The following is a 21,340-nucleotide window of genomic DNA, read 5'->3' as shown; positions in this document are numbered from 1 at the left end:
TCCGGAGAGCGAGGGTCGTACTCCGACAACTCCGAGACACTGCATGCATGTCGAGTAAGTATGAGCCCATAGCGTCGCACGAGATATGTGCACCGATTTACATCTATGGCACAGAAAATGATGTTCGTACCCCACGTAGAGAGAAAAGCGAGCGTTATCAGCAGGGAGACAACTTGATGGAAGTGTTAAGAAGGTTTTGCACAGGACGCCCATCTCGTGTTTCGTAGGGTCCGTAACCTAAGCGCTCACGGAGGGGCATGCCTTGCGTCTGATCATGCTAGCTACAAAACGCAGCGCGGAATCGATAGCAAGGATCCAAGACGACGCTACAGTACATGCGATAGATACAGACGATAGCTATGCGAGAAATTACCAGTGCGGCTGCGCGCGCGGGTATAGTGTACTACGGACTCCAAATCTCGAGATGTGTGCTGTCTAATCGTCCTTGGCGGGTGTCTCCACCTTCATTTCTACGTCCTCGGCCTCAGTCTTCGTGTCCGCATCCTCGGCGGTGACCAGCTTCCGCCGCACCGCGTTCATGAGCGACACCTTCATGTCTCGCTCGACGCGCTCCTCCGCATCTTCGCCTGCGACCGCCTCGTCCAGAGCCAGCTTCGTCATGCCCAACGCCAGCATGTCCTCCTCGATCGAGCCCTTCGTGATCAGCTTCACTACGTCAACATCACGCTTCTGACCGATACGGTAGGCACGGTCCTGCGCTTGCTTGTCGTTGTGCGGGTTGAAATCTTGGTCGAACCTAGCATTGCGGGGCATCAGTGTTAGCCAAAGCCTCCGCGTTGGATCAAACGGCCGGCACGTACATGATCACGACGCTAGCGGCCGTCAAGTTGATGCCCATGCCTCCAGCCTTCGTAGAGAGGAGGAAGACGGGGATGCTCTCGTCCTCCGTGAATTCATCGACCAACGTCTGGCGGACGTCGACGGGCGTGGAGCCGGTCAAGACGAGGTACTTGGTTTTCCGGTGGTCAAGCACTCTCTGGATGATGTCGAGGATTTGGGTGAACTACGCAAGCGACATCAATTTTTGCTCAACACCTCCACTCAAGAAGGCACACACCTGAGAGAAGATTAATATCCGCCTGCCCTCCTCCTTGTACTGGTCGAGCAGCTTGAGCAGGACCTTGATCTTTCCTGCCTGCAAATAGCAGTCCTCGTCCTGCACGAACCTCCGCAATGACTATCACTGCTATCAGCAACACAGCCGGCGTTTGCGAACGGATGGAGCTCACCTTGTACGTGGCACAGAACACCTGCAGCTCGGCATCCGTCATGACCTCCATATCCTCCTTCACAAATTCGAACACCGCTCCCCGCCTCTTGAAGTCCGGCTCCTTCAACAAAAGCTTCGTGATAGAGTTCAATGTGTCGTCTGTGAATCGCCTCCGGAACAGCATCGGATGCGACGCCGCCTTGCGTAGGTCCATAAGCACGTTCGCACTGTTCTCGAGGTACATCTTGTCCTTCGTCCGCGTCGTCGCGCGTGTCTTCTTTTTCGGCGCCGCCTTCGCACGGCCGTTAGCCGCCGGCGCGTCCGGGGTCTCTGCGCCATCCTTCTCGAGGTCGAAGATCGTCTTGCGGGAGCGCTGGAGCGCGTCGTTGTAGATCGACTTCTGGAGCGGCGTCATGTCGCACCACTCGATGCGCTCCGTCTTCTTTGGCAGGTCTTGGAGCACCTGAGTCGGACTGAGCACACACGAAACCATACATGAGACAAAAGATCATACCTGATCTTTGCGCCGCCGGAGGACGAAAGGCGTCATCATTTTCTTCGCCCGCGAAACGCGCTGCTGGGCAAGTAGCGTGACTTTGGAGTCGCCTTTGGTCTTGAACACCGCCCGCAGCGAGTCGAGGTCATCCGCGAATTGGTCGGGCAGGATGAAGTTCATCAACGACTACAGCACGTCACTCAGACAACCAACTGCGCATCAATGTAGCAACAACACGCACCACCAACTCCTGAAGGTTGTTTTGCAGCGGCGTGCCAGTCAGCAGCAGCCGCCACCGCGACTTGTACTTCAGGAGCGCCTGGTAGCGCTGCGACTGGAAGTTCTTCAAGACATGGCCTTCGTCGAACACGCACGTCTAACCGCGCTCAAGTTCAATACCGGTTTAGATCAGATACAGAGTGACACTCACATCCCACTCGATCCTGCGGAAGAACTTGCGGTCATGATCGTCGCCCTGGGCGAGGTTGTAGGTCGTGATGAGGACGTTCCACCCGCCTGGCTTCCTCGTAGCCACGTTGTTGTTCAGCATATCACGGAGCTTCGGTCGGTCGCCCTTGTCGGCGTAATACGTCTCGACGTTCATGCTGTCACCTGCGAACTTCTGGAATTCTCGACACCAGTTCTCCAAGGTAGAGGAGCTGAGGGCACATCAACAACGCGACATCGGCGGTAGCAACCAAGTCACTCACGGAACAACAATGAGATGAGGGCCCTCGCGACCCCTCTCTTTGAGGTGCGCAAAGAAGCTGATCACTTGTACAGTCTTCCCCAGCCCTGGGAATCATCCTTGTCAACGTCTGTACGAAAGATTGCGCATATACGAACTCACCCATCTCGTCGGCGAGGATACAACTCAACCCCTTCTGATACAGGAGGCTCAGCCAGTTGACTCCGATCATTTGGTACTCCTTCAGCTTGACGCTGGGCTTGAGCAGCGCCGACTGTACGGTCATGAAGTACTTCGGCTTATGCTCCGGCAACTCCAGATGCGTGAAGCTAATAGCGCCCTCCTCTGCGGAAACAGACGAGTCACGCGAGGGGTCGGGGATGTCGCGCGCCTTTCCCTTGGACTTGTTAGCCGTCCAGCTCGCGATCTCCTTGCGAAGCTCGGCACCGATGCCCTCGCAGTCTTCGAGGATGCTGTCGACTTTGCCGTACCCTTCGAAGATCGCTGCGCAGTCCTCGAACATGCGTGGGCTGATCCCGGCCGGGCCAGCCTTCTTCCTGCCCTGCCCCAGCTTCGCGTTAAGGTCTTCGACGGACTGGAAGGGTCGAAGCTCTGTGATCTTCTGTGCCTGCACCGGAGTGCACCCTGTGCCGAGCTCGATTAGCGTGCGAACACAGGTCATACACATTAGACGCACCAGTCAGCTCCTGCAAGCCTTCCGCCGAGGTCTCGTTGAAGTAGTCCAGCGTGCGCTGCTCATCCGAAATACCACCACGAGACGCCTGAGGCAGAGTCTCATTGTCGCTTTCGACGTACTCGGGCTCCGAGTCCGAGTCGACGACCTTCTTCCGCAGCCGTTTCGCCCGAGGCTTGAGCACCTCCGGACTCATAGGCGTGTCAACGACCATGGGGGTCACTTTGGACGAAGGCGGCGGGGTCGATGGTCCAGCAGCGCTGGTAGGCTTCCCGTCCGAGACGACACGGTTCTTGTAGATCAGCGACTTCTTGCCCTTCTCCTTCGCCGCGAGCCGTTGCGCCTTCGTGGCCTCCACGACCTCCTTGACCCGGCCAGTTTCGGTTGCCGGCACCGGGTCCCTCGGCGGCGGAGTCTTGGCCTTCGGTTTCCAAGTAGGGTCGTTGAGCAAGGCGGATGCCTTAGGAACGTCCCCAGCAGCCTCCGTCCACGCTGCACGCACAACGTCGGTGTCGTGCTCGATCTGAGTGAGGCGGAAACGGGTAAAGCGACCTTCATCGGCAGACGGTTGTGGTGGCGAAGACGAAGGTGGGGGCTTCTGTTCCGCAGACCGGGGCAGGTCGCGGACGATCCGAGGCTTCGACGCACCATTGGTAAAGGCGTGCGCGTCCGGGAAAGAGTCGTCGGACGATAAGGAGGACAGTGACGTGTCAGCTCCGGGGAGGCGTTGACCAGTCCTGTGCGACTCCGGCGGGCTCGAGGAGAGGAGGTCGATGGGGTCTTGTGAGGCAGTGGGGCCTATATTCAAACGCTTACGAGGTCTGTCCCCTTCATCCGCATCCTCCGTCTCCGATATCTTCCTACTATTCGCCGCCGATGGACGCGCGGAGGACGCGTTAGACACGCCTGGGGGCAGTCGAAAGCCACTCGGCGCCGTGAGCGGATCGGCTAAGGGCGCGGAAGGGCGGGCTTGCGCCTCCGTGCGTGTCAGCCCGGGCACGTCGTCATCGAAGAGGTTCCATGCGCTTGCGGCGTTGCTGGCGTCGATAACGGAATCGGAGCGCAGAGGGCTTGAGCTAGGAACGAGGATAGTGCCAGAGGACGATGGCTGTACGGGAAAGTAGCGCGATGTGGCTGTCGCGTCCCGCGACTGGAGAGGCGGCGCGACCACCGCGTCGCCTCCGTTGGTCCACGACGGCGGCGCTGGAGATACTGAGTGACTAGAAGACGCGTTCTGTAGTTTCTGAGTCTTCTTGAACTTGAGCTGTTCTAGAGCAGCCTTCTGCAAGGGGGTCGGGCAAGCCGGTCAGCGACGACCCACGCATACACGTCGACGACTCAGAAGTACTAACTCTCATTGCTGCGGCATCTGGTCCGAGAGACATGTTTGATTATGTCTAAGACGGACGAGAAGAAGATATGTGTTAAGGCAGAGGTCGAGATGGACGTGCGGGTGTGGGAGACAGACAACAAGGTGGAGGGACGCTACTGATGTGGCTAGAATCGGAGAGTCAAACTGCAGTGGCCAAACGCTCGTACGTCGCCGTCGCCGTACAGCACAGTGGCTTGCGCCATGCCCCACGCATGCAGGACCTCCGGATGGGAAACCGAGTGCACAACGGAACTCACATACTTCATCGAGAGACTGCAGACATTTTGCATGACCCGCAGGCACAGGACAACTCGTCAGGATAAGTACAGCGATAGCTAGGTAGCACGCGAATGTCGGTCACACAACACAGACGAATGAGAGATGCGACAAGAAAACTATATTCGGGTATGAAACCGTATGCGGATTACACAACCGAGTGCTGCATCCATCTATGAGGTAGTGGGTACGTATGATGTAGATGATAGACGACGATATAAGTGAGCTGACTGGCCGCAACCATGACTTGGACGAGGATATAGTAGACGCAGATTGAAACTCAGAGCCTAGAGCACCAAGCGACGACGCATGCCGCCAGATGGAAACGGAGTGTCGCCTCCTTGCCCAAGATATCGAAGTGTGTTGCCATGGAGTGCCCATGTAATTACGAGGAGATGAGGGCGAAGATGAGGTGGGATGAAGAGCAATGGCAAAGTCCGGAGGTGGATGACGCTTGGGGCTGACCACGAGTTGCAGGACGGCAAAGAGCGTGTTGTTGCGTAGTCATGTTTGAAACCAACAACGGGGAGCCAGGCGGCAAGGTGTCAGGATGGGAGCTGATCGACGTAACAGAGAGCATGCAGCAGTGAGATGCTTTTGAACAGAGACTGCAGCTCCACGTGCGTGCATTATGTCGCCCCTCCGTCGCATCGATGCGACGGCACAGCTCCAGTTGGATTAGAGAGGATCTGATGCAGCCAAATGTGAGCGGCCCATAACAAAAGCAACGAGATTGCACCAGGTGATTATAACAACGTCGCGAGGATGTCACGCGAAGCTTGCGCTCATCCAGGTATTTGCTCCGACCTCGTGCGGGCACGGAGGACCTTCGCAATCCAGATGAACCTCTAGAGATCCTGTTACGTGTTTCGATTTAGCGCATCTGGAAGAGGACTAACACAAGCGTCAAAAACGCACCTTTTCCTATGCAACTCCTCCGTGCGATTATGAGCGTGTGTCGCCGACCCTCTCGGGATCGAGCACGCCGGAACCGAGTAATCGCCCGCGAGATCCGTCAACTGGAGCTATGCGACATGCCACATTTCTGGCCAAAAAGTTGTGAAACTTGCTGCGTCTTGCAGATCGCATTTTGCCTCTGCCACGTCACAGCGAGTAACGACCATGGAAGGCATCGCAACGACATGAACGTCGCGACATGCACATTGGAGAGTAGAGATCCAGCCAATTGTCATCTCAGAAAAGCTCCGAGCTAACACTGAGGAGGTCTAAGGGAGGAAAGACAGAAAAGTCGTTATCGATGGGAGGGGATGGTGGTGGTTGAGAGCAAGGAGGCCTGAGAAAGTTTGGCCGCGCGTTTGGGCTGCTTTGGTTTGGCGGTGCCGGGTGGCTGTGGGTTTCCATAAACGGCCCGGCTGCGCGCCCGAGCGCGGGCGGGGTGACCTCGTCTGTGCTGCGCGGCGCCGGCAGACACGTACTTGCTCCCCACCACCATCTCTTCACTATGCTCGGCGTTGGAGAACTCCTCTTCCTCGCCCTCACGCTTACGCTGTCTCTGGCGGTGTCGCTCCTGATCACTGTTCCCCTAACAGGAGCTATCGTTCGACTGCGAGGTTGGTGGCCCATACTTATAAGCAGCGCTCCGCCGAGACTAACACCCCCGCAGCCAACTACAACCCCAAGGCTCTCCAGTTGGACCCGGAGGGAAATGCGCATGTTCACACTGGGCCGATTGTCACGGGCTTCTTCGGAATGTTGAGGCGAGTGTATCGTATCGAGGTAAGCAGATAGCCAACATTACGCAATGCTGGATACCCATATGTCGTTCAGGGGTACGCTGGGTTGTACAAGGGTGTCAGTGAGTATTAGCCTCTCCACTGATTGTTGCCGTCCATGGGCTGAACGATCGTACAGTGCCTACTGCTCTCGCCACTATTGTAATGACCGGCTTCGCCGTCGCCGCAATGGACTCCCGGGGGCTCGCTTCTCATAGCAGAGTCGACACTATCGACACCAGTTTCCTTGGAACCATTGCGGCCATGACCTTTGGCATGTTGGTTGGACTTCCTGCAGCTATAGTGACTTACCGGTAAGTCTCCGGCCCGCCATATTGGTATTACCTCTAATTAGTTTCCAGTGCGATCGTGACGCCCTACAAGCTCCCTTCCTTCAAGCCCATCTACGCCCTGCGTATCCTTCTCACCCCGACTGAGGGGCGCCGACCTTGGACTTTGTACCTCACCCCTGGCTTGCTCGCAACCGAGATGATGCACATTCTGTACAACGTTATCGTCCTGCGAAGCTTCCGGCTTCTTCTCCTGTCCAACAACTTCTCCCCCTTCAAGTTCGGCATCTACCTCGGCGTAGAGATGCTCAGTGTTATTATCACCTGCCCCCTGGAGGTGATGGCGACGAAACTGGCCATCCAGCGCAACCACGCAAGCGCGGAGTACAACTCCGTAGAGCAGGAAGTCGAGGATGACGCCATCGACGCCCCCGAGTACGCGGAATACTCGAACCAGGAGGAAGACGTTATTGGGTGCGCCTCAAGTACACAGAAGCCAATATCAATTTACTGACTGGTATCTAGCCTCCGCCATGAGAAGGACCCCTACCTCGGATTCGTCGATTGCTTCAAGCGTATCGTCGACGAGGAAGGCTGGCAGACGCTCTACCGCGCGTGGTGGGTGACGATGCTCGCTGCTATCGCCAGTGCGTCGGCTGCTGCTGCTCAGTACCAAGCGAATGGGAATGTTTGAACATGACGATACTGTAACGGTAATTCCTCTGCATGCCTTAACACAATGCACATTTGCTGAACACTTTCGGACAGGCAATCCTTACGTTTTGTCTCGTGTAATGCCCATGTGTAACTTCGTATCTTGCTAGGGTTTAATTGATCAGTCATTTCACTGGACTCATATTGGATAATTGCATAGGCTTAGCTGAACTCTCCGTCAATAACAGCTACCGGGAGAAGTTTTGTGATGTGAGCTATTCATGTCCTCGATGGCCTGGGCGAGATTGGCAAGCTCGACAGGTCGTTAATGCGGCTCTCGCAGCTTGCTATGACGAAATGTGTTCCATGAGGCACTTCCGATCTTACGCGCATGCACGAACGGGGTTAGGTATTATGAGCGCTGAGACCAGTAAGGTTCGCTGAGTTCTCCGGAGAAACCGCTTAGTCAATCAAGCTCACCGTCTCGTAGGTTCTAACGCCACAACGGAGCGTTTCATAACATGGACCGATGTCACCCCAGCGTGTCTAGGCCGCACGTATGCCTAATGCCGCACCCGGAAGACCTTCAAGCATCGCGCTAAGATTGGGCCCGCCGGCGTGTGGTAAGCGCCACCAAAGCCTTCAGAACATCACAAAACCCCTTGGATCCGTACAGTGCGTCTGTCTGTTTCTGTCACGATGCCAATGAGTGACTGCCCCGAGGCATGAACGTGCCCGTCGCAAAGGTTCCGCAACGATCGCATGCCACAGGTGACCCCGCCTGGCTCGCGCCACCGCACACCCCGAGGGCGTTCTCAGCGCCGATCCCTACGAAGATGGCGGGATAAACTTCGATGACCCCGCCGCCTCCGGAACTGCCGTTGCATGAGTCAGCACTGAATGACGGACGAATTCCCACCTGCGTCGGGCGAGTCTTCGCAGGTCTTCGCGTTCTTGTCTGATGGAAAGCGCCCAAGATGCTGCCAAGCCCGCACCGGGGCGCCTTCCGTCCCGCCTCCCTCCTGCGGTACGACATGGGAGTAGGTTCAATGAAGACAAAGTGACGGCCCCTGGAACATTGGGTTCGCGTTAATTTTGTGCTGTGCACTCGCTGCGCTTTGGGCAAGGTACGTGGGTCTGAGTGCCTCGGGAGCGCTTGCCCTTACGTTTGACGCAGGAGACTTATCGGAGCAAGGAACACTTGATGCCATTATGCTCACGCCGCCCCATTGACTCCCCTTGGACCACAGCATTCGCCTCCAGCGAGAAGTACCGCTGCTTTCTGACCGACGCTCTACCAGGCGGAGTCGGGACGTTAGCGTGCACAAGCGTGGCAGGGTAACACTTCGAAGCTCCGGAACCTCATGCTACTATTCAAGTCCCCGACACCCTTCCCATCCGCCACCCAGCCTGCTTCGCAAATCCTTAGGGACCGATGCCCTCCCTCTACTCCCGCTCTATCGCTGGGTCTTCTCGAGGCCGTGCTAACCTACGAACGCCCTCGCTGCCGGCGCAGGCATTCTGCAAGGACCCCTTCCCCGGTCCCCGAGCACTCGAGGTGAAGATTCAGACTCCGGGCACGGTTCGCGCCTTCCTCTGCACTCCAAACGCCGCCCGAGGCCCGCGCATCCGAGCGACTCCGTAACTCGCACGCAGAGTTACCTTAACCATCCGCCAAGCCCTTCTCGATACCGCACCTTGTCGCTACATTGCCTGGGGTCGCGTTCTCACCCCTCACAGCCTCGCTCCCACTGCGCCTATTGGAACTCGTGCAGTCATGTCCAGAGCGCGCGCGTATTGTCCCCGGCGCCGTTGTGGCGTTATGAATTGTACCCGCCGGGGTCGCGCGCTGGTATGCGAGTCTGGTGCGGTTCAGGGCCCCGCGCGCCCGCTCGATCGACCTCTATGGGCTTATCCTCGTATCCGAGTCGGAGCGAGCGGGAGGTGAGCCCGGCACGTGCCTACCGGAGCTGGCCCGACATGGCCTTTCGCCTGGGTTCTCCAGGATCTATGGTTACCACACCCGGTACGCACCTTTGCCCGTTCTCCCTTGCACTGGTTCGAGAAGGCTGAAGCCTGAGGTTAGCTGCAGCTGCCTTTGTACCCCCGAAGTGAATGCCATCCGCTATCTCGCCTGAGGCGCACAGGCTCACGGATACTTTCCGGAGGCCACGTCGAGAGGTCAGATTCGTGGATTTCGGTTTGGATCGTGCATAGCCCGCGGCGGGGACCATGCGACCGAGGCCGTCGCCTTCCATTCCCGCCAAGGCCAGGTCGGCGAATACTGTTCGTCTGCGGGGGTCCCCCGTCATCGCGATCAAGCTTGGTATTTTGCTTCCGTCTTGCGTTCCTCCTGCCCAGACGGACTCCAACTGACGCCGCTGCGTGCTTTGTTTCCGCGAACCCCGGCAATCGCACTCTAGGCACCATGCGCCATGAGGATCGCTGACCACCCAGGTGTTGTTGAGCGCAAGGGTGGTGTGCACGCTTGTCTTACTGGCATGGCTCTAAGGTTCTCTCTCCGAAGTCACTCCCTCTGTACTGCGCCGGTAAAGTGCTGGGCAGCGCCGCCTATCGACCCGCCTATCGCCGTACGCCCTTTCGAAATCTATGCTCGACATTCGCTAGTGCCGGAACGCAGCCCCGCCGCCGGGACATCGAGTTAAACGTCATGAGCGTCCAGCGCTGCACTGTGGGTGCTTCCTCTACTGCGTCTGGATGCCTCCTGTCCGAATGCCGGTGCCAAGCCGCATCTCATGCATCAACCTTCGCTTGCCCACACGTTCGTCGGGCCCACCATGCTGAAGAAGTCAAGAAACATGGAGCAGGCACCTTCACTGCGATGGAGAAGCGCAAGCCATCAGCGCGCCGTCTGACGTACTAATTCGACTCGGTTCACGCTGCTGGTGCGGGAGCTGGCGTTTTCGGTGCAACGCGCTCCGCTTGTCGTACTAGTAAGTCGCAACTGTCAATGTTGGACTCCACTGCGGCCGCTCTAACGTACGTTTACGGCTTGGAAGCAGGACAATCCGCCGCGCGGGTCCCCAATGGCGCGGCGGGGCTCTCATTCACCGCGGGCGCGATGTGACATATGTGGGCGTACCGAGACAGGATGAATGGCGGGCCGTCGCTGATGCATCTCACGCATCGCCCTCTATGCATCTTACCACGCCAACTAGATAACCGTCGATCATAGGCAGGACTGCCACACCCGCCGTTACGTGCTTGAGAATTACCTCCGGTGCGCATCGGCGGTGAATGGTCTGGGCACACGGACAGTGCCAAGATGGCACGCACGCAAACGCAAGGAGTATGACGGATCTCGTCTGCACACATCCCGAGTGTTGCCACCCAGGCACTGGGGGCCTTATCTCGTTGGCTGCCAGAGAAGAGGGCCGAGTAAGGCGCAACTGTGTACCTGTAGTGCTCATCAGGGAGCACGCGCACCCGCCGCCGTCGATCTTCGGACAGATTGGGGTGCTCATCAACAATAGTGGTAGACGGTGTACCTGCCGAAGCTCGTGCGGGAGCCTCGACTGCAGAATGCCTGTTGCTGGCGCACAGGCCGTTGCCTATTCGGCGCTGCCCAGTGCCAAGCCGTCCGAGATCTGATGGGACATGGCCCGGGATTCATGGACACGTCCAAGGCCGGAAAAGCCCCCTGCTTCCCACGGAGGTACGCGCCGGTACAAGTTAGGGATCCTGGTTGTGCATGACTGTGTCGCGCGCGACGTTCTGTATTAACCGCATCCCCCGCAGGGTCGCACACCTTGCCGCAGCTGTCATGGCTTCGAGAGTCCGTTGGGGTCGCTCGCGAACATCACAAGGCCGGTCCGTGGAAGGGTATCGGCGGCGGCGCGGGCGGCAGGGGGCGAGGATGCGATGCGTTACGTGTGCTAGTATTCAGACAGCAAGTCGCCGATCCAGCATTGGCAGCCTCGCCAGCACGACGGGAGGCACTCGGAACGGGGCAGAGGCGTTTGTCGCCGGGCGGACAGCGAAGGTGTCGTACGGTGTCGTGGGTCCCTGCATGCACTCATTCTGTTGACGTGGGTGCGCAGGCGTCCCCGCCGGTCTTGGCGCGCGCCGACTTCTCCTCTGAGAGTCAATCGCCCCTGCAGAAAGGAGCCGGCCTTCCTCGATGCGATTGTCACGGTCGTCGGTGGGACCCACGAGACGCTGATGGACGACCGTTTCCGGTGTTCTCCACCTCTCACGCTGCGCCGTCCGGAATAATTCCCAGTATTCCCACCCCGGTGTCCGACGCAGCACCCTCCGCCTACCCTCGGCGTGCGCCTATCGCAATGTCCTTCGGTTCTCCTTCTCGAGCATTTCCAGCGGCCCTAGGCATGCTTCCCAGTCACCACCTGCCTTTCAGAGCATTATGCGTAGCCCCTCCGCCGGGTCTAGTGCCAAGCCCTCTGATTGAGGCGCGTACATAAAGTCATCCCAGTGCGATTCGCCCGATTGGTTTGTGCCCCCAGAATCATGTCTACCGATTCCGCTACTGCAAAGAAGAGAGCTTCTGCTGCCTCTCCGAAGCGCACGTCCGAGGACGACCATCGACGTGAGCGTCGCCCACCCCCACACTCTCATACATATTGACCCCGAAGCAGGGAAGCGGCGCAACCGTCCCACCCAATCATGCTTAAACTGCCATACTTCCAAGCGCATGGTGGGCAGCACGCCTTCCTCGTCGAGCCCGACAGCATGTGCTGACCCCGTCTCGTTCGCCAGTGCGACCGTCAACGTCCTTGCGGTCGATGCACACAGCTGGGGCTGGTGAGGAACTCGTGACTTTCACGTCACGCGACTTCTAACGCGTGTACCGCAGACGGGCCTTTGCGTCTACGAAGTTGATAATCCTTCTTCGCATCGGTAAGCGGATTGTATTGCTCGGTGCGACCGTCGCTGACAACCGTATGATAGTGCAAACGCGCAGGACGAGGCGGCCCGACTGCAAAAGCGAGTTGCCGAGCTGGAGAGCATTATCCGTGAGGTGCGTCCACGTTGCTTACGGTACTCGCGCAGTAGCTGATTCATCGATCCTCGCAGCTGAAGAACAAGCCGCATCCTCGATGGGCCCAGCCTGGAAGTGCGCCGGCCAACTGCCCTTCTCCAGCCAGTCTATTAGCGGACGAATCCGGAGCGGCGACTCCACCTTCAGCAGGAGGGCATTCCCCGGGCTACTTCGCTATACCGCCGAGGTCCCCAACAACACGAGAGCGAACCCCCATCTCTCCCTCCGCGACGCTCGAGGCACCATCTGGCCCTTCCGCCGGTCCTTCTGCGTTTGGACCGCCGTCCCCACTCAACACGCCTTCCCCAGCGGCCCATTCGCCTACCGACCCTTACTCCTGCCATGGCGGGGATGCGCTCAGCTCCATGCTCGCCGCGGAGTACGACCTGTCTTCTCTTCTGTCATCCTCCCCTGCATCTGCCCAAGGTGGCGTCGCCGATGGCTACTTGAACGACATGCTGGAGTCTCTCCTCAGCGCTCCCGAACCGTGTCCGAGCGGCCATGGCCATGATGATCACTGCGGTTGCCTCAACGACCACACAAGCTACAGCACCGTCCTCGAGCTATCACTGCGATTGCGGCGCGCGGTCGAGATACTGTCGCGATATACCAAACATAGCGCGCAGTCTGACTGCAAAGTTCATAGGAGGATCTCGGACCTTGACAGGTTCACGACGTAAGTCGCCTAGGGTTTTGGGAGCGATTCTCGGCGGCTGATAACCTCTCTGTCGCGCCCTGCAGGACTGCATTGGGCAACATCGTCTCACCCCCAGAGCCTATCGCTTCCCAGCCCCGAACTCCGCCACTACCCGTTCCCGGGGCCTTCGGACGAGCACCCTACACGGGCGAAAGACATTCCCAGAACGGCGCTGCGGTGGCGCTCGCCCCTGGCCCGCTCCAGTCTCCACGTGCATGGGACTTCAAGTCCTACCCCAGCCCGCCCTGGGACGACTCGTTCATGTCGTGGGAGCCGCTCCGGCAGCCTTCTGAGTGGTCGCAAGGGGCTGGGCTCTGACATGAAGTTCTTCGGACGGTCGCCGCTGGATAGAGTTCGATACCCTGTACATATTTATAGCTGTATTGCGCGGACTAGCCCTCTAACCTGTGTGTTGTTTACCATGCGGCACTGTAGCGTGCAGCCGCGGACCTATTTTGGTCGCGCGAGATCCGTGAACTCGAGATTCCATCAAATCGCAATCTCGCCCTCGATCAGCAGGCCCCTCAATATTGTTGTTTATAGGGCACGGCCGCGCCCACAAACTATACCCTAAGCGTGCGGAGCGGCCTCTAGTTACCGAATGCGCCTTCGTCGAGTTGGTATTTTTGTCGTCCGCCTTGCTCCATTAGTCCTGGCGGGCGACGGGGACGTGAATCGCAGCGGGACCGCAACGTACGAACCTCCGAGGGTGGTGGGGAAAATAGAAACCCATGCGGTCCGCAAAGAACGTTCGTACGGTATCAGCGCGGGTGCGCCGTCGTCTCTAGCGGGATGCCCTTGGCCCGCCGATGGCCCAATCGCGCTGTTCTGGGCTCAAAATGACTGGTGAGCATCCAAAGACAGCGAGCGCGGTATGTGAAAATCCGATGTTCACGACGGAAAGACAGCGAAGCGGCAATCAAGGGCAGAAACAGACATCTGATGCTACCCATGATTCCATCTGCTCAACGCAGGAAGGCACAGCACTAGGCGGCCCCATGCTAAGCCCAATAAACCATCATGTGTACTCAGGCTGGCCGCGGAATGTGACGGAGGTTGCCGAATAACATGCGCATGAGTGAGTTATTCAGTCACAAAACCCGGACGCCGGTGAAAAGCCGTAGGATCATACTGCAAACCCGGTGGAGTGGATGTTGCCCATAAACTAGCCAGATGAGATCATGGACCTGAATCATGAATTTTACATGAACTGCGCGTGTCGCAGCCACATTTTTCGCAGCGCAAGCCACGTCCTGTGTGCTGCAATCTTATCTTATCAGATAATGTGAGAGCTTTCACGGCGATCGCACCTTTTACCCAGAGAGGAGCACGCGCGAATGGATTGACTGCGTGCGAAGAGGATGCAGCCTGGGTAAACTGCGTAGAAAAAGCGCACCCTACCGAATGATCCAAGGGAAGGACGACCTATGGCGTAGACAAGGCCCCCGGGGCTCGTCATTGACAAGCCCATGTCAGGAGTGACACCGGATGGACGGAGAAACCAAGGGAAGGGGAGACGCGTGAGTCTATCGAACAAGGTAACTTCAGCGCGGGATGGGGAAAAGACGTCTATGGTCCGGTTCACATGCCAAGCAGGTGCCAAGATTATTGGGAGCTGCGCCAAGCTCCAGCGGATACCTTCGCGGCTGCAGACACGGCAGGCATCCGACCGTATTTCAGGGTGTGAAATCAATGTCATAGCCGAGTAAGATAGTTACCTTTCTTGAGTGTATAGCAAGGTTATCCCACCCATGGAGAGCTAACATATCACAAGGATAACACACTCCTATCGCATGCTGTACGCCGTCAAATAACTTAACCGTGGGGCGCTAAAGGTCTTTGGACACTGCTTTGCGCGCCAAGCGCCGATTCACTCGTCATGGGAGTGGGATATCCTTGCGATATGTTAGCTTTTCTTTCGAGGGATAACCGTGCTATATACTCGACTTAGGTAACTGACTTACTCGGCTATGACACGAATTTCGCATCCTGAAATACGGTCGGATGCCCGCCGTGAGAGCAACGCACCATCCAGGCGTATCGTGCCGTACACGCTTGGCCGCTATGGACTCCGACGGACGTCGGGAAATCGTTTGACTTGTTGCTGACACGCTCCACGTGCAGAAGCGCGCAGAATTGCACCCGACGCGGACCGCTCGCTGCTGCTGTGGGGACAACCTGCCTTGCATCAGTAAAAGAGCTGCGGCGCCTGGGGGAAAAGGGTACAGGATAATTGGATACACGCACTGTAGCTTCGGCCCGAACAGCAGTAATACCTGGGTGTAGGGAGCCAGTGTTCCTGTCCTGAGATGATTTGAAGACCTTGGCAAGAAGAGAAGACCGAGTACCATGATGGCACTTCGTCTAAAAAGTAAGTACAGATATCCCTAAGGAGGACATACATACTCAAAACATTGGTCCCAGGAGAAATAGAGCCTGCACACCAGAAGTGCTTCTGAGGGGCGATGGTGAGGGAGTTCTTCTTGCGTCACTCGGGGGCTATACGGCCGCAGGGCAGCAGGCGAGCGGCCTTTCCCAGTTTGTAGTACAATGCTTTCATCGGGCGCGCTAGAAAAGATCGCCTGTCCTCTAACAATATGATAGCGGGAGGGAAACTTGCTGACTTCGAGGCTGACCTGGACAAGTTCTATCTCAAGATAAGCAACATAAATTGACACCGTAGCCATGAACCTCCGAGAGCCTGGGTTCGACGGTCTCATACCTTTGCACACAGCGGTTGAAATGTCATTGAAATGACGCAAATGCGATGGAAGGGTACGGCCTACTTTTGGGCACATCTTTTCACCTTGTCCGACAAGCTAGAGATGGTACGAATGGGACGAAAGGGAGCTGATCATGGCGAGAGTGAAGCGTTGGCCGATCAGTCCAGTCGACGCTGTCCCTAGAATTAGCGCCCGGACAGGCGGACCGCTCCGGACCGCTCCCGAAAGATCTCGAAAAGGCAAACTTTGAAGTCGCCACGTGCTTAGTCAGCTTCAGCCACCTATATTACCGGGCAGTCGCATCCGCGACGCACTCATTCATCTCCAGCCTGTACGCCCTCGCTCACTATGGCTTCGCATTTGGTATGTTGCGTATTTTCCGGTGCTGTTTGAACGAGGACGCTGACCTGGGCTAGGCAAATATCTTCGGTACAGAGCAAGATCGGGTGAACTGCTCGTTCTACTACAAAGTGCGTACCTTGTGTTTCTCTCGACCTGCCCAACACATAACCTTTCCTCCTCCAGATTGGCGCATGTCGTCACGGCGATCGCTGCTCTAGGAAGCACATCAAGCCCGCGTTCTCGCAGACCATCCTCCTTCCCAACGTCTACCACAACCCTGCGCACGACCCAGTGTGCACGAAGACCGAGAAGGAGCTGCAGGAGGGATTTGACGCGGTGTACGAAGATCTGTACTGCGAGCTGGCGAAGTTTGGGCATCTCCTGGAGCTTCACGTGAGTAGCTGCTGATTCGTTCGCTGTGGAGAATGTGCTGAAACGTTCAACTTGGTAGGTCTGCGACAACGTTGGCGACCACCTCATCGGTAACGTGTACGCGCGGTACGAGTGGGAGACGGAGGCACAGGCAGCGGTGGACAACCTGAATGACCGCTGGTATGCAGGTGAGTCTGGAACCAGTCGACGTGTAGAATTCACGCTTATGACGCGTCAAGGCCGTCCTCTGTACGCGGAGTTGTCCCCTGTAACCGACTTCCGGGAGGCTTGCTGTCGCCAAAATGAGAACGGGGAGTGTAATCGCGGAGGTTTCTGCAACTTCATGCATCTGCGGCTCCCGACCCCGGACCTCGCTCGCTCCCTTCGCCACGGCCAGCGTCTAGAACGGCGCCTCAACCCTACACAGACTACTGGTGGCGGTGGTTGGGAACCCACCAAAAGAGAAGGGGCTCGGGCCAGGAGCGCAAGTCCCGCCAAGCGTGGCGGCCGCAACGACGGGGAGGACAGGTGGACTCGGAAGTGAGGTTCACGCTGCTGCTCAGCCATGTCTGCTTCGCTTTCGTGTATCTTGCGCGTGTTTTCCCTGTGTCTGTATATATTGTACTATTGCTATGGTTGATCATCATGTCGCCCGAACGACTGGGCCCCGGAGGCGTGCATGCTCGCTTTAACTGCTATACCAGCCAACCTCGATATTCGGCACCTTTGTCATCTCGCGCAAGGTCTGGCCATTGCACGATAAATCTACTGGAATGAGCAATCATGTCCACGGAGAATAAGCACCTTGACTAACCTATCTACAAGCCGTCTCAACAGCTTTCCGGACAGGGAGAGTCGCCGAACCCGAGCGAAGGATTCGACGTAGATCAGCGTCGGGGAGCTCAGTGCGCAAATCTAGGCGAATGAATGGTTAATCCCGACGGCTACGAACAGAAGCACATACACGGTTCAGATACGCCGCGATACATAGGACGAAGCAGGTCCCGGGCCCGTTCAGTAGGAGTACCTCGGAGATCGGTGTGCCATGGACCGAAGGGGCTATCGTGAGGTGCCATACGGCGGCAGCGAGGGAGACCGCCGCGGTGGCTGGGGTGGTGAGGAGCGACTGGTGCACATGCCGAGCCCTCGGAATCACCACGAATGTATAAGGCGTCTCCGTCCGTGGATTCTGATATACGGTCAAGCGTTGGTGCACAGCCCAGGGAAAGGAAGTTCGGGTAAAGAGATACGAACGGATCGGGGGCTCCCCTGCGCGTCGGCGGCTTTAAGTGCTTCCAGTTCGAGGGCCTTTCGCATGCTGAGCGAATCCCCCTCGCTGATAAAGTAAGTGCGCGGGAAATAGCGGGAGAAATCCAGCGCCGATAGAAGGCATAGCGCCTCGCTCGTATGTCCTCCTGGGGGGATTGTCCCTTCAGTAACGCCGACGGCGAGCGTGTAGATAGGCATACCTGAGCCGAGGAAGACGGCGAGGCTGCAGGTGCTGTCTGCGGGGCGACGGCGCCCGCCACGCTTGGCAGCCCTTGTCACTGTGAGAAGGGTGTAGAGCCGTGCTAGGAACAAGATCGCGACCAAGCCAATGCCGAGGCAAAGGTAAACAACAAAACCCTGAATAATTATGAGTTAACGGGGGACACGTAAAGTCGGAGGCAGTGGAGCTGCCTGACCATGGAATAGACGCGAGCGGCCGGTTACGCCTTCACAGATGCGTTAGACAGCTCTCAGGGAGACCGAGTGAATTATACGGGAGCAAACGGGAGGTGAATGAGCAGGGAGGCTCGGCCACGTCCCCGCGACATGTTGCGAAGAAGTTGCCAAGCTGGCATCACCAACGCGGTGTTGCACGCCGTGACAGGTACCGTGACCTGGAACTCACTACCTGCCATTTTGGGAACGCGTCGCGCTAGCCGGCGGTGGCGGCGCGTCGGACGCGCCCGACGTTCTTTCTCCTCTCCACATCGACTGCATATACCCAGTGGCTCCGGTGCCTCTCTCACAGCTCAGGATCTACTCTTACGGCGTGTGCATAATAAACCTTGCTCAACGTGATGGCAGAAATACCGTTCAAGGTCGACGGAGAAGTGGTGGCTGCATTGCGGAACGCGGTGCGCGATTGCTCCGAGAGAGGCTTGTCGTACGCATCCAAATGGTAAGTTGGACGCTTCATATGCAACTTAAGCTTGATTTGACGCGTAAAACAGGGCTGCTGAGCTACTCTGCTCCTTGCCACCATCTGTACGGCGTCCTGAAACCGCCCCTGTGGCTCAGACAACCTTTCATACATCCACACCCGCCCGCTCGAGATCGCCTCGGCCCTCTATCTCATTCGCTGCGCAAACACCAGCTCCACTTGCTACAGAACCTACCAACGCCTTCGTATCGGTTGCCCATCAACCTTACGCTTCAATGCTGCAGGGTCAAACCCCCGACGTCCGGCAACGAGAAGCGGAATGGGAGGCGGAGGATGCCGATCACATTGCCATGGCCAAAACTTTCATGGACTCCAAAGAGTATCTAAGAGTTATCCATTGGCTAAGGCCTTGTCGAAGCGCGAAAGCGACCTTTCTCCGTGTCTACAGTCAGTTCTTGGTAATTGTCTCTTCAATCAAATATCCTGTTCGTTGAACGAATTCTGCGATGTAGGAGAGCGAGAAGAACGCGTTACGGGAATGGTACAAGCTAGAAAGTAAGCTGTGCTGGAATCCCCCTCCCCCACGTAATTAATCTCGCTTTCTCGGAAGATACCCGTGAGCAGCCAGCTGAGCCCGTGAACACCGCCTTGCACGATCTTCTCGAACTTGTGACGGATGCGACGGACCCATGGCTCTTGTTTCTGTGAGCATGCCGTTGATTCATTACAACTCTATACCGAACGTGCTTAACAATTCAACAGCAAATCTCTCTTTCTCTGCCGCATGTCTCGGCGAACGTCAGCTATGGAGAGTGCTGTATTGTCCATAGCGCAATACCCATGGAACTGGTCCACATGGGCAGCTTTGGGCGACTGCTTATCGGATGGGGATGAAGTGAATCAATTGTTCTCATCTAGGCTCACGACGCTGACACGCTCTAACAGCTCTCTTCGATTCTCCCGCTGCTCCCGCTCCCTTCAAATCATCCCCTTGTGATGATGTTCCAGGTCAAGACCCTGAACAGTCTGAACAGCCCGTCAGACAATGAACTCGGCTTGTGTGACCGTTTGCTAAGCGACGAATACTTCCCGCGGAGCATGTGGATCATGGCGCTCCGAGGCAACGTCCTCTATTACCTGCATGGTACGAGCCTCCGACTGATGGAACGCCGTGGAGTAATATTAACCGCTCAGCCCCTTCTTTGTTTCACCATAGACTTCACCTCTGCGGAGGCACAGTTCCGGAAGATCCTTGCAATTGACTCTTGCAGGGTGGAGGACATCGATATTCTATCGAACATCCTCTACGTCTCGGAGAACTCCAACGCCTTGTCCAAGCTGGCCCATGACTACCTCGCAATCGATAAGGACCGTCCGGAGATATGCTGTATCATCGGTGTGTGCCATTCTAGCTTCCGGGTACCTGCGAGTCTAACCGCTGCCGTTGCTGTCCCAGGCAACTACTATTCTCTGCGCGCGGACCACGACAAGGCGGTAAAATATTTCCGACGGGCGACTCAGCTCGACCGGACCTACTTAGCGGCCTGGACTTTAATGGGTCACGAGTACGTGGAAATGAAGAATTCTCATGCCGCCATAGAAGCGTATCGGAAGGCTGTGGGTACGTAGGGCCTTCTTTGAACCCCCGTGCTGTCTGCCCAACACTGACTTAATGGCCGTCGTGGCGTTCCTAATGTAGACGTCAACAGGAAAGACTACCGTGCATGGTACGGTCTCGCTCAGGCGTACGAGCTTCTAGGCATGCACCAGTACGCTCTATACTACTACCAGCATGCCACGGCGCTGCGGTGAGTGCGTTCGGCCGGTCGTTTGGCAGGCCCTCTGACAGTGCGCATCAGACCCTATGACGTTCGCATTTGGCAAGCACAGGGAATGTGCTACGAAGAAATGGGGCGGTACGTGCCATCCCTACTTTGTCCCGCCGTTGCGCGCGCATTATGTCCGCTGCTGTGCTGACGGCGTCCCTTCGGTCCCTCTGTCACTGCAGGCTACGAGAGGCCGCCGAGTGCCTGCGGCGCGCCCTCATCGGTGCAGACCCGCAGGAGACGACCATCCATCTGAAGCTCGCGAAGCTGCACTACGACCTCGACGAATACGCGGAAGCCGCAGCTTATCATCGCCGTATCGTCGAAGTCTGCCGGTCTGCCCGTGAGTCTTCCTCCCGGCCTCCTTGCTCGCGCACGCACGCCTTGCGTGCTTTTCGCGTGTCGCTGTGTTCCAGGGCGTCGCTTACGACGTGCATCTCACACAGAGAAGCCGATCCAGGAGTGGTCCAAGTCGGCGGTGTACGTCGCGCGCTACCACATCCTGCACGGCGGCGGAGACCTTGCCCTGGCCAGGCAGTACCTCGAATGGGTCGCGGTCAGCAATGCGGAGGAAGTCACCCAGGCCAATGAGCTTCTCAGGCGGCACCTTCCCGTCGCCGCCATGCGTCAGCAGCAGCAACAAAGTGCTGCCAATGCCCAGGGACGGGCGGCGTCCGAGGGTCCTTCTGCTGCTTAGCGACTCAATGGCGTTAGGTGAACTGTATTTTTGGACTGTTGTTGTACGTGAATAAAAGCCTCCGGTCACCACTGCGCTGT

General features: G+C 57.4%; 6 protein-coding genes across 6 annotated transcripts; 4 read left to right on the top strand and 2 right to left on the bottom strand.

Moving 5' to 3' along the window:
- Window positions 1–284: 284 nt before the first annotated feature.
- On the bottom strand, window positions 285–4,556 carry TRAVEDRAFT_161700 (uncharacterized protein). The gene is made up of 11 exons (XM_008036376.1): window positions 4,462–4,556; window positions 3,113–4,391; window positions 2,578–3,060; window positions 2,438–2,522; window positions 2,158–2,386; window positions 1,969–2,103; window positions 1,746–1,913; window positions 1,251–1,694; window positions 1,079–1,198; window positions 822–1,024; window positions 285–757 (listed from the first exon to the last, which is right to left on the bottom strand). Exons 1-11 carry the CDS (start codon window positions 4,492–4,494, stop codon window positions 436–438), a joined length of 3,501 nt encoding a protein of 1,166 aa, XP_008034567.1. The 5' UTR covers window positions 4,495–4,556; the 3' UTR covers window positions 285–435.
- A 1,663-nt stretch (window positions 4,557–6,219) lies between these two features.
- TRAVEDRAFT_43703 (mitochondrial carrier) lies at window positions 6,220–7,474 on the top strand (the record flags this gene model as incomplete). The annotated part of the gene is made up of 6 exons (XM_008035707.1): window positions 6,220–6,328; window positions 6,382–6,494; window positions 6,546–6,573; window positions 6,630–6,804; window positions 6,853–7,254; window positions 7,306–7,474. 6 exons carry the CDS (start codon window positions 6,220–6,222, stop codon window positions 7,472–7,474), a joined length of 996 nt encoding a protein of 331 aa, XP_008033898.1.
- A 4,448-nt stretch (window positions 7,475–11,922) lies between these two features.
- TRAVEDRAFT_43702 (uncharacterized protein) lies at window positions 11,923–13,469 on the top strand (the record flags this gene model as incomplete). Its single annotated transcript, XM_008035706.1, has 7 exons — window positions 11,923–12,001; window positions 12,051–12,109; window positions 12,172–12,216; window positions 12,269–12,312; window positions 12,364–12,433; window positions 12,490–13,130; window positions 13,196–13,469. 7 exons carry the CDS (start codon window positions 11,923–11,925, stop codon window positions 13,467–13,469), a joined length of 1,212 nt encoding a protein of 403 aa, XP_008033897.1.
- A 2,753-nt stretch (window positions 13,470–16,222) lies between these two features.
- TRAVEDRAFT_17774 (splicing factor U2AF subunit) lies at window positions 16,223–17,132 on the top strand (the record flags this gene model as incomplete). The annotated part of the gene is made up of 5 exons (XM_008035301.1): window positions 16,223–16,237; window positions 16,291–16,344; window positions 16,400–16,609; window positions 16,668–16,776; window positions 16,828–17,132. The coding sequence occupies 5 exons, from the start codon at window positions 16,223–16,225 to the stop codon at window positions 17,130–17,132; spliced, it is 693 nt and encodes a 230-aa protein (XP_008033492.1).
- A 151-nt stretch (window positions 17,133–17,283) lies between these two features.
- On the bottom strand, window positions 17,284–18,178 carry TRAVEDRAFT_115087 (oligosaccharide biosynthesis protein Alg14 like protein; the record flags this gene model as incomplete). Its single annotated transcript, XM_008036375.1, has 5 exons — window positions 17,284–17,353; window positions 17,403–17,503; window positions 17,553–17,762; window positions 17,843–18,003; window positions 18,058–18,178. Coding segments are annotated over 5 exons (663 nt in total), but the record flags the coding sequence as incomplete, so codon positions are not given.
- Window positions 18,179–18,654: 476 nt separating this feature from the next.
- Window positions 18,655–21,260, top strand: TRAVEDRAFT_161693 (TPR-like protein; the record flags this gene model as incomplete). The annotated part of the gene is made up of 12 exons (XM_008036374.1): window positions 18,655–18,755; window positions 18,808–19,195; window positions 19,250–19,292; window positions 19,348–19,441; window positions 19,500–19,632; window positions 19,683–19,881; window positions 19,954–20,133; window positions 20,194–20,358; window positions 20,437–20,545; window positions 20,597–20,653; window positions 20,746–20,906; window positions 21,010–21,260. The coding sequence occupies 12 exons, from the start codon at window positions 18,655–18,657 to the stop codon at window positions 21,258–21,260; spliced, it is 1,881 nt and encodes a 626-aa protein (XP_008034565.1).
- Between the last annotated feature and the right edge of the window lie 80 nt (window positions 21,261–21,340).

The sequence above is a fragment of the Trametes versicolor genome (assembly GCF_000271585.1).
Source record: "Trametes versicolor FP-101664 SS1 unplaced genomic scaffold TRAVEscaffold_2, whole genome shotgun sequence".
Classification (NCBI taxonomy): domain Eukaryota; kingdom Fungi; phylum Basidiomycota; class Agaricomycetes; order Polyporales; family Polyporaceae; genus Trametes; species Trametes versicolor.
This window is presented reverse-complemented; position numbering and strand designations above follow the sequence as displayed.

Bases quoted from the DNA above. Each gene is read 5' to 3' on its own strand.
- TRAVEDRAFT_161700 (XM_008036376.1), bottom strand. From the start codon at position 4,494: ATGTCTCTCGGACCAGATGCCGCAGCAATGAGA. The intron at 2,387-2,437 runs GTGAGTGACTTG...ATGTGCCCTCAG, and splicing joins CCTCATCTCATTGTTGTTCC to CTCCTCTACCTTGGAGAACT. The intron at 758-821 runs GTACGTGCCGGC...CCGCAATGCTAG, and splicing joins GCCGCTAGCGTCGTGATCAT to GTTCGACCAAGATTTCAACC.